At 35.9% G+C, this 15965-nt stretch overlaps 1 protein-coding gene across 1 annotated transcript in view; it reads left to right on the plus strand.

Annotated features, from left to right (window-relative positions):
- LOC100370219 (glycerophosphocholine phosphodiesterase GPCPD1-like) overlaps window positions 1–15965 on the plus strand; it is a 38469-nt gene continuing 22504 nt past the window's right edge. Inside the window, exons 1-5 of the mRNA XM_085492491.1 lie at window positions 1–138; window positions 8883–9136; window positions 13039–13193; window positions 13582–13623; window positions 13857–14299. Coding sequence (XP_085348617.1) covers window positions 8991–9136; window positions 13039–13193; window positions 13582–13623; window positions 13857–14299 — 786 coding nt within the window. The 5' untranslated portion in view covers window positions 1–138; window positions 8883–8990. The remainder of the gene's footprint in view (window positions 139–8882; window positions 9137–13038; window positions 13194–13581; window positions 13624–13856; window positions 14300–15965) is intronic.

The raw sequence follows: 15965 nt of genomic DNA on the forward strand, positions 1-15965 counted from the left end.
TGCTGGCGACATTTTACCACTGGACCGGACAACTGAGCTAAAATTTCGATGTCGAAATGGACGTGACGAAAACATTTAATACACGGTGTTCTTGGATAAGGTTTTCTGTGATTCACCAGAGTGCTCTTTGAGCAAAAGGTTTGTGAACATTTTTATGTCATTTTAAGTGTGTCAGTGTCACAAATAATAATTCAAATGTACGTAACGTTGTTGACAGATAATTCTCACAGTCGGAGCTACGTCACGATCCCCCAAACGTTGCCAGGACCTACGACAAACAGGAAAAGACAATAAATTTTTGGATTAACACCTCTGTTTCCCCCACGTTAACCAAATTTCCCCACGCGAACGAAAAAATCGGTTGTCTTCTGCTGACTACCTGTTCCGGTCCGTCTGTCTGTGAGAATTTGGCAGAACACGCTTTAGAACACGCTTTTCAAACAACCTAAATATCACGAACATTACAAATATTGACGAAAAATGTGATTATCTGTCAAGAATGTTGGTATTTGATCATTGCCGAGGTCGAAAAGAAGCCCAATGAAACATGGTTCAAATCAGGTGAAGTCCTCCTATTGTGACTGTTACAATGGGCCGAGAATAACAAATTCAACTGTAATATATCAAAACTATTTACATCTAGTGTCAGAAATCTAGAAACTGCGGCTTCCATTGAAATGGTACAATGCAACAGAGGGGATGCGGTTTATATTAGAGCATCTACACATGCATTGTATGAGAAATGATGCATTTGTTGTGCTCAATTATTCAAAAATAATGTGATGCAGCTTCTAATACAGATTTTATGGTACTGGCCATATAAACCACTTTCCCAGAAGTAGTGAGACTGGGGTGCAAAAACACACCTGCTTCTTCATGGCGGCGAATATGTCAGTTTGTTGATACATGTACATTTTTGTGGCGGCAATTGGTACACCCAGAAGCACAACATGTCTTCACATGTGTAAGTTTACTTTACACCCCAAAACGGTATTCGTGTGTATGCGAAACGCTGAATCTTCAACTTCCATAGAACATCGCTGTTGCTTTCGTAATTTAAGGTACTGTGCCAAACGATAATACCGTACTTATCCGGGTAAGAGCCCATGCCTGGACAAACGCCCAGCCCCCACTTTTGACACAATAAAGAAGTTGAGGTCATATCCGGGCACACGCCCAGGGCGGTCTTTTTCTACACAAAATTAAAAAACTGTGGTTGTATTAACAGTTGACTTTCTTGAAGTCTGTCGTGATACTTATAAAAATTGTTAATTGCGTAAAACAAGGGGTGAACGCAAAATAGCTGTGACAGCGCTCTGCCTTCAGTGCAGCGCGTTCACCGCTGATTTTTTGTCAGAATCATAACAGTCAGCAAGTCTATAAAAATAAATATTAAAGCAGAAACTGTAGTTCTCTTTTTGAAATATGTCATGGCCCAAAAAAGGGCCGGCCGTTTGGTTTGTGCTTCCTTAGAAACGATTCAAGCAAATCGTATAAGGAGAGCCGCTAAGCAAGTGTCGCACTCGTTCGGCTTTAGCGTCGTCGACAATGAAAACAATGTTGCAATATTGTAGCAACCCGTACCTGGGAGAATGGTTGAAATCACGTTATTTTGGCTTTATAAATATTTTGTAGCAGCTTGCGAATCTATAACTGGGACCAGCAATTTTGCAATGTCACGCCGAAGACTGACAACTTTTTTACCATCTTTTATCACCGCTATTGCATTTCTGTCATGAAAACTATTCTTCTGTCGTTGGATAAAAAAAAAATTCCTATTTCAAGTCCACCGCGATATCCATATAGTGAGACATTAAAACCGCCGGAACTTGTTGAATGATAACTTTCACCGTGATTAATAAGCGTCGAGTCTGATAAGAAAGCAATGTCACGATTTGACCTTTATGATGAAATACTAGTAGTGATGTCATTCTTAGCCAATCAGTAAAGCAGATGCATAAAGGTCAAAGATGATTGCTAGACTGTAAACAAAAAGCATCGTGTGCCATCGCAGCAGAGCGACCCCATTTTTCTTGTCTCTTTATTATGATTAGACATGAATGAAAAGTGCCAAGCTGGCAGACTGCGAAATCCGTGGATTAAAAGTGCTAAGTCCGAATTGTGTGGGACGATATCGACGAACTTGAGGAATAAGTTGTAGGGATTTTGTTCGACGGCTACAGTGACGCCGACTTGGACATTTGAGGGTTTTGAGTTTGACGAAGATGGCAATGAACGTACAAATAAAGATCTGAGAAGTTTTTTTCAAACAGCTGTGAATTTTTATAATTTTTACTGTGTAAATTTGTAAATTATTATTGATCTTGTATGACGGTTGATTCGTAATTTGTCTAGACCGGAAATCATTTTACGCAGTTTAACCCCTCACATTTTAATTCATTTTGAGTTCACGTGTATTGGGCGTGTTTGTCGGCGGGAAATCCTAATTCAAATGATTTCTCACTGTCAATTTTTATTATTTCTGGTTTATTTGTCACATTATAAGCAATACATTATTTTTGTTTTACTTCTAGTGTTGCTGTTCTATTCCCTGTCGCAGTTCGATCTGCGTGTTGTCAATTTTCGTGAACTTTCGTTTTTTTTGCCGGGGATCTCCTGGCAAACGCCCACCCCTTCTTTTTGGCAATTTTCCATGTTCAGGACCCTGGGCTTATACCCGTATAAATACGGTAGTACGGTACTACTTGTACTTTAGCAAAGGAATCACTAACATTTCAAGCATTTTAACAAATTTGATTGGATCCATCTTTCGCGTTTGTGGCAGTAAATCTGCCAATAATTGAAAAAAATCTTCAAATACTCATCGGTAATATGCGTTACCAAATGGTTTCTACCACCAATGAAATCATCACAACTTGACACCTCCATGAAACCCAGTGTTTATCATGACTTTTAGTAATTTTACAGTTACCGGTATATAACGTACACTAAGCTGTTTATAAGCAGGACAAAACTACAGTCTTGCTTCTAACCAAGTTTTGTAAATACATTGTATCAGTAAACTGCTTTCATTCACATTTAAATGTACTGGTTTAAGAGCTAACCATTGTCTACCTTTATAATGCACAGGAATGCCTTTGACTTCACAAAACATAGCAACTGTGACCACCTAAACATTTAAAATGTGATGCTTGCTGATTTAATGATGTTAAACTATCTACATGTATTAGTAACAACAATGTTGGAAAAGGATTTGGATTCAAGTCCACAACATCAATCATATTAGGATGAGCCTCCGGCGACTGAGCTATTCCTTTTTTTGATGGAGGTTCTGGAAAAAAAAGGCATTAAAAAGGTTCATGAGCAAGTGACAAAGCTTATCTTAGGCTTATCTTTTGTATTTATTTAAATTACCCGGTAACACATAGTCAATGCTGTACGCTACAAATGCTTCTGATCTGATTTCTGAGTGTGTATTTACAAATATAATTTATAAACTCAAAACTTTGGTGAGAGTTGAGAAAATTGCATCAGGGCACTAGTGTTTCTAATACATAAATTTGTGTTTTCAATTCACTCTGCAGTCTGTACTCATAACTTTTTTCTGGTAAAGATTGCTTGTGAAATGTGCATCACTAACACTGGAGCTTTAGTTGACACGCTGTCTGCTCAGTCTTGGTGTTACTGGCAATGTATTATTTCTTAAAGATACAAGTTGATTGTGTATTGATGTCTACATCTACCTGTATATAGTGTATCCTCGGGGGCGGACATCCGGGCATTTTCACCGCCTGGCAACCCGCGGCGGTGAAAACAAAGGCCCAAAACTCGCAGAAAACGGTACTTTGGGGTGATTGTTGATACTCCTCTGAACAGTGCAACAAAATTAGCCCTACGTGTGTAACATATATAAATTTGGTTGTTCAGGGTTACTTCAAAGTTGAGTTTGTGTTGTTTTCTCGAATTTTCACCGGCTCGACCGGAGTTCCACAGCAGCGCGCACAGAGCCCATAGAAATGCATGTACAGTGGTGCGCGTCTTAGCAACGTGGAACGTCTGTGACGTAGCTCCGCCCCCGAGGATAGGTATTTACATGTATATACATGTGCATGTAACAGCAAAGCATGCCATACAAAATATCAAACATACTGGTACTCACATATTTGTATACATGTCACATTGTAAAAATATTTTAGCCATATGGCAGCAGCAATATCTGTTTACAATTATTCGTTTTTTTATTATCTGTTTTTTTGAAGAAAAAAAAAAAAGAACAGTAAAATAATACAAATTAACTTAAATAATACAAATTAAATACTTCCCATTGACCACAATGAAAATACATTTATTTTAAATTTTTTTTTTTTTATTGCCAGACTAGATAACACAGCAGCACTGCAAAGATCTGTATTGAGACAATGTTACCTAAATACTGTTTGCATTGTTGTTGTTTTGCACTGAAAAACAAGACAGTTAGGTCAACATGTCAAAGTTGAATCAGTGAGAATATACAAAAATAACAAATTTACATTGTCAAAACAAGTTTCTCTATTTCTGGAGCTACATGTATTAAAATTATTTAAAAATACTTTAAGTTAAAGAGAAATTTTTTCCATTTATTTTTCCATTTAATTGTGGTTGTGTGAATTGTTAGTCACTCGCCTCAAATTGCCAACTCCAATCTTGTTAATTTTGTATGAAATCAAGATAATGAAATTTTAAATTACTGTATTTGCTCTATTAGTATTACCCAATATTCTAGTGCACATGTGTATGTATTCTATGCTGAATCATTTCAGGCCCAAGTCAGTTTTAATTCAGTTAATATAGAAATAAACATGTTTGTCCGACATTTGAAGCACTACTTTGTATTGTTAAAATCAATATCTTGATACGATTTCATAGCAGAATGTGGGAAAAACATGTCATTTAGACTGTCATAGTCTGGAATTGTTTTATCTAAAAATATATTTTGGCTATCAAAGGCTATTGTTATTTATTGCTTTGCTTTGTTTCTTCTGCTTCTTCAGCTGTTTTTTTAAACTGCATTTTCTTGAAAAAAGTTCTATCAATAAGCCTGAAAATTTAGGCATGCATTCTGCTTGTTTTGCTCTAAAAAGTGACTGAAACATTTTTTGATTAGTCCCGTTGTTTGACCACAATCTTGGATTTTGTGAAGCCCGGAAGTGCTCAACTGTACCACTGGGGGTCTAGGACTTTCAAATGTCTTTGTGTTGCCTCTTTGGCATATGTGTATCAATATTTATATATCTAATTTATGAAATATGCCCCTATTATTGCTGGATCCTGAGTGTCTCTAAAAAAGTAACTGTACTGTCAATGATTTACTGCAAAGTGTAAATAATATACCTATTTAACTGTACAAAAGTCCAGGAACACAAAACAAACGACTGACAAAAATCGGCAAAACAAAAAAACTGGATATCTAAAAAGGTATGTACCCCATACAAAAAAATATCAGTGAATACAATATTTAAGAAATAAAGCCGCAAGCAGGATCATCGGGCCCAATTTGAGATAACAGGGCACGGCACCCTGTTAAAACCCCTAGTGGAGAACTGTTATTACACACGAGCTGTACTATATCCCATAAAAACAATCTGACTGCCTAGACCCCCAGAAAATGGTCAAATAGCCACTTCCGGTTCAATTCAAATCCATTATGGCCGCCGGACCAATTGACCTAGAAGCCTAGCTCTTTTAAGTGTCTTGTCATAGAAAGAATAAAGAATAAAAATGTGGCTGCCATTTTTAATTTTTGAAAAACATAACTGCTAGTTTATTTGATGTACACAGTCTTCAGAAGCATCTCTTCAAAGTGACTTTTTGCAATTATTCTGACCAATATAAAAATAATTGTCATTATTACCATCAGTTTAAAAATATATTTAAATGGTAGATATCATATTAACAAACAATTGCCATTATATATGTACTGGCTAAATGCTAAAGAATTTCTAAAAGTACCGGATTCGGCTGATACCCCGCCCTGGGCGATCTTGTGGAGGATTCGATTTTTTTTTAGAAAAATGTGGACCAAAAGATCGCCTGGGCGATCTTTTGGCAGATATTACGTGGCCCATCTTGTCTAAAAAAAATAACCCTGCGTTGTTAGAAATGGTCTAGAAAAAATAATGTTTCGCGTTGACCAAATATAATCATGCAAAGTATAAATTCAAAGTGTTTTAATACATTGGTGAGAGGTCGCATTTTACGTGAACAAGAACATGCACTAAGAAGGAAAAATCGAAACGGGGTGTATTATGGACATGACACAACACACGCTGTGACAACTGAGTGATTAGAGACATAATTTTGGGACGCAATTGAACTTGAAGTACTTCTTTGCGAAACTTGCTGCGCCGTGATGCTGGCATCAAGTGTGTGTTGACCGAAGTTTGACCCCAAGTCACGCGCTGAACTGGCGTGTTACCTTAGCAACCTTTTTCTTTTGTGGTCCGCGCGTCGATCTAGTAAAATTTGTATTATATCCGACGGTACTGTAATTACGCAACTTGTATGCAACTCTGTACTGGCTTTGAATATACCAACGTCGTTTACTTAGTGCACTACTTTTCTAATTACGCAAATTTGTTTACAATATTGTACCAGCTCTGAATATTTCAACTTTGTATTAAATGTATTGCTTTCATGATAATTACGCAAACTCAAGTTAATTTTTACTATTGTTAGGGCACTGACCCGGGGTATTGGGTCTGTGAATATTTCAATATTACCGACTTGATAATGCGTTGCATTCGTAATAATTACGCAAACATAAACATTGGCGCATTTAAATCATTAAAAATGATAGTAGTCGGGTATCTACGGAAAGTCGAGAAAATATTTTAAATACTTGTGATTCACCAATGTTCCAATGGTGATTTTTTTATTCGAAATGAAGTGAATATGTAATATAAACCATACCATGCGTCAAGTTAAATTTTACTATAATATAATAAACTCTGGACAGCGCACTTCGATCGCAATATTCACGTACATTTCGACTGAACTCTAATAACCACGCGTTTGAGTTCACGCACTGATATTTAAATTCGGGCCACCCAGCTTGACGCAAATCAATATAGTTACTTGTCATGTGTTCAAAAAATCTTTCAACTCTCACAAATACCATGAACGCGAAGAGCTAACTGGGGGTTAACTGAAAGAGAACGTCTTTTTTGGAGAAAAAACACGTCAGTACAAGATTATGTGTACAAGGTTAGCTTTATAGAACGTACATGACGTAACGTACGTAAATCAATATAGTTACTTGTCATGTGTTCAAAAAATCTTTCAACTCTCACAAATACCATGAACGCGAAGAGCTAACTGGGGGTTAACTGAAAGAGAACGTCTTTTTTGGAGAAAAAACACGTCTGTACAAGATTATGTGTACAAGGTTAGCTTTATAGAACGTACATGACGTAACGTACGTAAATCAATATAGTTACTTGTCATGTGTTCAAAAAATCTTTCAACTTCCACAAATACCATGAACGCGAAGAGCTAACTGGGGGTTAACTGAAAGAGAACGTCTTTTTTGGAGAAAAAACACGTCAGTACAAGATTATGTGTACAAGGTTAGCTTTATAGAACGTACATGACCGCTTAACTCTGTGTTTTTTAATAATCATGTCGCATGTGAAACGCATGAGACATTTTAGTTCGCCCATTTCTTGTTTACCGACATTTTGTCTGGAATGCGATACAGACAAAGATTAAACATTACTGATAACAACCAAGAGGCTCGAACCAGGAAGGCTTGGATATTTTAAACTTCGTAAATAACATTCTTTTCAAGCGTAGACTTTATTCAAGTGTAATAATACGCAACAACAATTCGTATACAGCATTGGTTTTATTGAAGTTTTTAATGCTTTTCGGCTTCACAGTGAATTATTTTAGCGTCATATTTGAAATAGCGCGCTCGATACAAGATGTCGGACTGGAAAATTGGGGTCTGTAAAAATGTTTGTTGGTTCAGTCAGGCAATGTGTGGACCAAAACATCGCCCACTATTTGAAACATCGCCCATGGGCGGGGTTTAGGATGGGCAGGGTATCAGCTGAATCCGGTAATTCGGTGTTGTACATGTAGACAAAATATTGTGGGAAGTTTCGTGAGAATTTGCAGTATTTGTGGCACTAGACATACATTGTATCAGTATACATGTAAAATATACTATAATTATATACTAGTATTTCAACAAATGAATTACTTCAGTAGTCCAGCCCCCACATTTGTATACACTGGATGAGTTATGTATTTTAAAATTGTCAGTGCCTGCAGATCTGCATGCTGGGATTAATGTAGCAGTCTGTTCTCTATTTTAATGCCATTTGGGTTTCTACAGCTAATCTGAGTTGCAATTGTTTCACATGTATGTGGTCAGTCATTATATGGCAAGTGAAGTTTGTTGATGCCTGTCTGTTACTAACCCTGGATCTACTAGCATTGTTAAAGTAGGTGATATGGTGTTAGATTGTTCACTCAAACACAGTCATAGATCCTGCTATCGTGAAGTGAGGTGGATGTTGGGTCAGTTTGGGACCAAACAGCTGAACCAATTACAAACTAATATTATGGTATGAGCAAAACTTGGTGTTTCTGTTAAAATCTCAATTACACATCTGATTTCCTGGACTTAATTTAATTCTAATGTACAGGGAATCATAATTGGGTTATTGCTGGTGTACACATGCGTATTGAAGGGATTATGCTTTGTGTCTGTCTCTTTTACAATATCAAAATCCATGTCTGTGTTGAAATGGACAACCACTCTGACAGTGCTGTGGATCCAGGGTAGTAGCTGTATTTTTGCTGTGTGCATTTAATGTACAATATTTTTGTGAGTTTAATGTCATTGTATAGTGATCTTTTTTTTAATTTTTTGCTAGGGTCATGGGAATGCTGAGAGTTGATTAAAGAAGAACTTTGATCACGCTGCACTGAATATTCAAAGAATCTGTACCCTGGACAAATAATATCCTGGACAATCTTAAAAAATGTCTTGCCTTGTTTCGTTTCAAGTAAATGCCCCCAGTGTGAGGAGTGAAAAGGGAGAAGTATTGTGTTTAGTAGGTAACTGTGATGAATTAGGAAATTGGTCACATAAATATGTGGTTGAGATGGAGCGAAAGGAGCCAAACAGGTACAATATAATATCATTTTATTCTAAAAATACTGCTTGATTATGTAGTCATACCTTATTAGTAGCTACATGCACTGTAGATTAATATGATTAAAATTAGTCGTATTTTGAATTTTAAGTAATTTTTTGGGCCTATATCCGCTTCTATTGGTGATGCGCTTTTTTCTGATAGTGCAAATTTGGAACGATAAATCACAAACAGTTATGCTTTTCTGTAAAGTACTTTATTTTGACTTGAAATTTATTTTTGCTGTTTTTGACTCCCATGTGCGAAGCACAAAATGGGAGTCTTTGCAGTTAGTGTGTCTGTATGTGTGTACATGTATGTGTATGCGTGTGTGTATGTGTGTATGTGTGTCCGACTGTTCCACTGCTATCTCAAGAACCATACATCGGTTTTTGATGAAACTTGGTGCATAGATGCTCTGGACCAATGCGCAGATTAGATTAGGTTTTGGTAAAAATCCATGCTCGTTAATTACCTAATTTGCATGATAATTAGCTAATTTTTAGCTGTTCTATGACTGTTCCACTGATATCTAAAGAACCACTCATTGGATTTTGATGAAACTTGGTACATAGATGCTCTGAACATATGCGCAGATTTGATTAATTTTTGGTAAAAATCCGTGCATATTAATTACCTAATTTGCATGATAATTAGCTATTTTTTAGTGGTTCCATGACTGTTCCACTGATATCTAAACAACCACTCATTGGATTTTGATGAAACTTGGTACATAGATGCTCTGAACTAATGCTAGGTTTTGATTAGTTTTTGGTAATAATCCGTGGATACTAATTACCTAATTTGCATAATGATTAGTCAATTTTCGGTTTTTCCACTGATATCTCAAGTACTAATCATCACATTTCAATGAAACTTGGTACATAGATGTCATACGACACTGCACAGACCTGATAGTTTTTATGGTAATATCAGTACATATTAATTACCTAATTTGCATAATTAATTAATTTTCAGCATTTGATATAAGTAGTTAGCATTACATTTCAATGAAACTTGGTACTTACATACTCAAGGACTATGCAGAGATTGATTGTTTTCGATAAATATTTGTGCATATTAATCACCTAATTTGCATAATTAGTTAATTTTCAGCTTTTCCACGGGTATCTCAAGTACTAATCATCGCATTTCAATGAATGTTTATACATGGATGCTGTAGGACAATAGACAGACCTGGATAATTGTGGGTTAAAATCTGTACATATTAATTACCCAATTTGCATAATTAATTTTCAGCTTTTCTACTGATATCTAAAGTACTAATCATCACATTTCAATGAATCTAGAATTATGCAGACCCAATTAGTTTCCGGTAAATATTTGTGCATATTAATCACCTAATTTGCATAATTAACCAACTTTCACACTGATATCTCAGGTACTATACATCACATATCAATGAATGTACATGGATGCTGTAGAACAATAGACAGACCTGAATAATTATGGGTTAAAATCTGTACATATTAATTACCTAATTTGCATAATTAACCAATTTTAAGCTTTCACACTGATATCTAAAGTACCGTAAAAACTCCAAAATTTCGACCGGTTTTAAATAATTGGTGTTAGAAATGTGACGTGTTTTTAGAGTCAAAATTAAGGTGCATTTTCGGACGGTCGAATTTTTCAGAATAGAAATCAGCAAATGAAAAAATGGGGATGATAGACAGTGTGCTTCATTAGTTTTTAAAAAATGCAATGTCCGTCAATTGACGTAAACTTCCTCATGTTTCACGGTAAAAGCAAAGGTCGTGGCCGAGTTGTAACTCAAAATCTAAACAAAGTCATCAATCAGTGAGTATTATGACAAGCAAAACAAAACATCAAGACGCGGAGAAGAGGTCAGCACAAAACTAATAGGTCAAAAGACAAAGCTGTCTCGCACTACCTAGGAAAACTTGCGAATGTTCGAAGTACAGGTACCCATTGGACAAAAGATGCATGGAAGTTTAGCTAACTATCTCCCCGACCCAGTGCAATGTATCCGGTTAGAATCAAAGCTCACGTGTCCCTTATTTGAGGGACCAAATTCTGCCGTAAATTCGCCCTTGGATTAAAAAATAAAATGGGATTTAAGAAAATAAAATGGGACTTTTAAGGTGTATTTTGGCGTCATTTTTCGGACATTTCAATCAATTCTGCCTGCTAAAATAGAGTAAGTTTTACCGTAATCATTGACGTCTGTCTATTCAAGAGTACACGTGTATGATTTTTATCGTGACTAGCGTGAGCGGGTAAGCTTCCTTTCGAGAATGAGCTGTTATCACTGTGAACAATGTTAAATTATTCTTCAGATGCCCAGTTTATTTTTTAAAAACAACTAATTTTTTTATTTAAATAAAAATCATGCCGTTTTCGCATCAAAATCCAAGCCAAAATATCGTACTACAACATCAATCTCTTCCGCATTGCGTTCAATAACATTAACATATTTAAATAAGCTATGGTAATTTGAACACGTTGGCATCATCCAGCTTTTTGATTGGTTAATTAGCGATTTGACCTATTTGACCTAAGAGAACATGGCGGATATCCTACAGCATCAAACGTTTATACGAGACCGGAATCATTCGCTTACGATGAAACTAAGTTGACTTTTATTTGTATTTCATAACCATTCAACAAATTTATTTTGTGTACATTATTATAATCACTACTGAGTACAGTAATAATCAACAATTCAGAAACGCAGCATGCCGAGATTTTTGTGTTCGTTTTTATTTGAAACTTCGTTTATTTAGAATATATTTTCGTTACCAATAAAATAAAAATCTCTCAGTCAATCAGAAACCCGGATTCATGCCTTCGAGGAAGGTCCCGTTTGAACGCTCACATCGGTTTTTTTTTCGTTTGGGGGAAAACTAAAACTGGTCGTAATTTTTGAATAAGAATGAGTCGGCAATTTTTAGTGGAGTCGAAAATTTGGAGGTAAATAAAACACCGAAACCCGGCAAATAAATAGGCGTTCAAATTTTTAGAGGGGTCGAAATTTTGGAGTTTTCACGGTGCTAATTATTCCATTTCAATGAAACTTAGTACAAAGATGCTCTAGGACAATGTACAAACCTAATTAGTTTGGGGTAAAAATCTGTTCATATTAATTCCCTAATAAGCATAATAATTCATAATTTTTTGGTTCTAATCACATTTCAATTAAACTTGGAGACATAGATTTTCTGTTACATTGCGCAGACCTCATTAGTTTTACACTCAAATCTGGTCATATTAATTTTCTGATTTGCATAATTAGTTTTCAGCTAAGTAATTTCGAATTATATTTAATGTGTCTCCAATACTCTCAGCACATGGGAGTTCTTTCTAAGCTTTCTTTGATTGCTGGAGGGATGAATCAGTGGAAAAAAAGTGAAAATATCCATATTTTACATTAAACTCGTAGAAAAATGTCTTTTCAGTGAAGAAAATAAGGTATTTTACAGTACATGTTTTACATAACACGTACTCAGTATTTTGGGCATCATGCAGTCAGAAAAATTCCAATAATAATGTCATTTATAGACAGGTGGTCTTTAAATGGGGGTTGTTTATTTAATCCATAAATAAAAAAATACACTAATTTCTCAGTTTAAGGGACAATTTGTCAACAGATATTTGAAGATGGATAATAAATATAAATATTTTGTCTGTCTTGAATTGATTGCAAAATTTCATGCAGACTGATGTAAAAAATAAATAGGAATCTTCCAATATTTTCTTTTTATTTGTCTGACCAAACCAGTGCAAAAGGCAGTCACTGGCGAGTCAGAGATGACTTTTATTTACAGGTCACTTTACATGTAAATTGCTTTGGTCTTTTTTATAAAAGGTAGTCACTAACGCAGGTTTGTTTGTATGTGATTTTATCCTTTAGTTCTATATGGACACTGCAGAAGCTGCTACCTGAAGGAAAGAGAATAGAGTATCGCTATGCAATCTGTAGTCTACATATACTCTCTGATGCTGAAAAAGATGTATGTGTGCATCAATGGGAAATACACTGTACTCCGAGAAACTTTGTACCTAAGGGTAAGTTGATAGAATGGAATGCAATTGTGTTATATGTTATCATGAACTACATGTATTATTGTTGAATAAAAATCATCTCAGTTCTTGGGGAACATTTATCCTACTATGTCGTATTTATGAATTGTTTTGGTATTTCAGTGAGTGGTATAATTATCGTTGTTAAAATAACCTAGCCTCTTAGCGAAAAAATGACCAAGTGTGTCTGCACTCCATCACAGATAATCAGCCAATCCACTGATGATCTGCGCCTCATTCTTGTCATCAGTACAGACAGCAAGTCTCGACCAAGTTTTTTTTGTGCCAATTCGATTCAGCTCGCTCACACACACACGTTTTGGCACTTGCCAACTGATCATGACCACTTATAATATCTATGTGTTTATTGCAGGTTCCGAATATTTTGAAGACGGCGGAGAATTCGGTGTTTATAGTAAGTTGATACAATGTAACATCTGTTTTGGTGAGACTTTTTAAGTACAATCACACTAAACCGTTTATGCCAACTTCTTGACAGGTCATTCATATCAACACATGCAGTTTCTAATAAAGAAAATAAGATATCGGGGTATTCATGTTTCTGATCATCTTTTTTGTCAAAATTTTAGAAAAATTTAGCTGTTGGAGAACATACACTAATGCAATCATCTGTAATTTTTCACTTAGATGGTGAGGAAAAAATAAATAGAGGTTGGCTAACACGACAAAGTGAGGTTCTTCTGTACTTCCATGAGGCCAGGGGAACAGATATGATCACTGTATTCCATCCACACTCAGATGAGGTGGAAGAAAACCAACCAACAGAACAGAATGATGTCTACTATAGCTTCAAAGTCTCAGCCAAAACAGTCCAAAAATCATACGAGAAACAGCGGAAAAAGAGACGTCCTCAACAAAGTTCACCGGTTTCACCAGGAAATAGCTCCTATCAATCGCCCGTTAAAGAGTCTGGTAGATCTCAATCTACCAAGAAGAGTATCCCTGTCAGTGTCCAGGCACTGAATAAGTATGAATACAGGCGTGCTGAACAAGGTGAATTTGGACACATGTTTGAGGATGATAATGACTATTTAGTTTTCTCCACACAAACGTATTATCCAGAATCTCTGGTAAGTACACTTGATTGCATAGATTACTTCATGTATTTAGGTACAGGTCAACTTGTGAATGGTGGTGATGGGAAAATTTGTTACTGGTGCATATCTGATTCCCTCATGTCAGACTCTATGGCATGTTTGTGATCTAGTCACCATACCTCAACTACTGATAAAGAAATTTAAGACATGTTAGCTACGTTCACATTACAAGATAACGTGACAACTATTTTTAATCCCTTTTATTAAACCCTGTGTGCATGTTAATCAGGACCCACTTCAGGACCCACTCAGCTTGTGTCGAAATCATACCCATTGAGCTGAGCTGTCATGATGAAAAAAAATCTCATCTTACTATGGCATCCATTTATATCTTTCTCAACAAGCTAGCTTCACTCTATGGCCATGTCATATGAATCAGTATATGCTCATCGCTGAGGGTGTGATTTTGTGTTCAGGCAACTAATCTTGGCACATGCTGAGTTTCGATCCTGACTCCCCCAGTGGGACTGAGATCATGCACCAAGATCCGTAACGTAAACGCTATACTTGTTATCATGTCTTGTACAACATGTGCTATCTTAATGCAGTGTGACTTTATACCTGATGTATTTAATGGCTCTGAGCGTGAAATCACAAACTAATTATAGATTTTTTTTTTCCTTGTTACTATATGTAGAACTACAATTAATCATTGGGGTTTGGTATAGTAAACAGTGAAAATTGTCTTTTGTGTTTTTTTAGAAAAATTGAGTTCCCATAGAAATTATTCATTTTAAATTTTTTTCTGAAAACTTAGATTTTAAGAATAATGTGAAAACAAAATTGTGCCAGTTTGTTGGCCACAAAAGATACAGATTTTACTGCATAAAAAATACAAAATGTATTTACTGACTGAATTTTCTTCAAATCATGCCTGAACCCGATTTGCTTAAAGGGGAACCGATACTATAAATATGGGCAAGATGGCCACTGCAATTAGTATGCTCATCAAAACCAAGCCGCTCACATCATAGTGGAAGCTCAGAGAAATGTGCCATGTACGATGTTTAGAGATCAAGCTGTGATTCCAAATACATTTCCACAGGGGCACGAATATGTACCCTAGCGATTACACTCATCTGGTTGGGCTTTTTATATATATATATGTTGTTGTTTTCGGTTGAAACGTGCAGCGACAAGTAAAAACATTTATTTACTTAATAGTGGACAGAGGCAGAGTTAATTACCCTTGAGCATGTGGTGCAATTCATGGGATTGAGCGGTTCCCCTTTAATCATTTGGTTACTTACACTGATAACTGGAATTAAAAATGCCATTGGTTGACGGTATATGTAGCAACAAGGAAATGAGTTAAAATTCAGACATTCTCTAAAAGTTACTAAGCATGCTACTTTAATAACCTATACATCATCTGAAAGCCTTGATATAGTTGAATGCAATAGTACGTACGCTGTACCAATGTTTGTCTAATTTATTGCCAGTAGCATGGCTATGATTATTTGGTCGTAGCTAGAAAACAAAGGCAAATAAAGAAAAACTAAGAGGCAATTGCCCTATCCCACAGTTTTGGGGACTGAAAGTGTTAAAAAAACATGATGTTTTGAATAGTCAGGATGGTCAAAATTTGTACGTCATATTTACTACATCACTGTGTTTGCCTATATCTAAGTTTTCAGAT

The sequence above is a fragment of the Saccoglossus kowalevskii genome, chromosome 17 (assembly GCF_978046115.1).
Source record: "Saccoglossus kowalevskii chromosome 17, keSacKowa6.1, whole genome shotgun sequence".
Taxonomy (NCBI): Eukaryota; Metazoa; Hemichordata; class Enteropneusta; family Harrimaniidae; genus Saccoglossus; species Saccoglossus kowalevskii.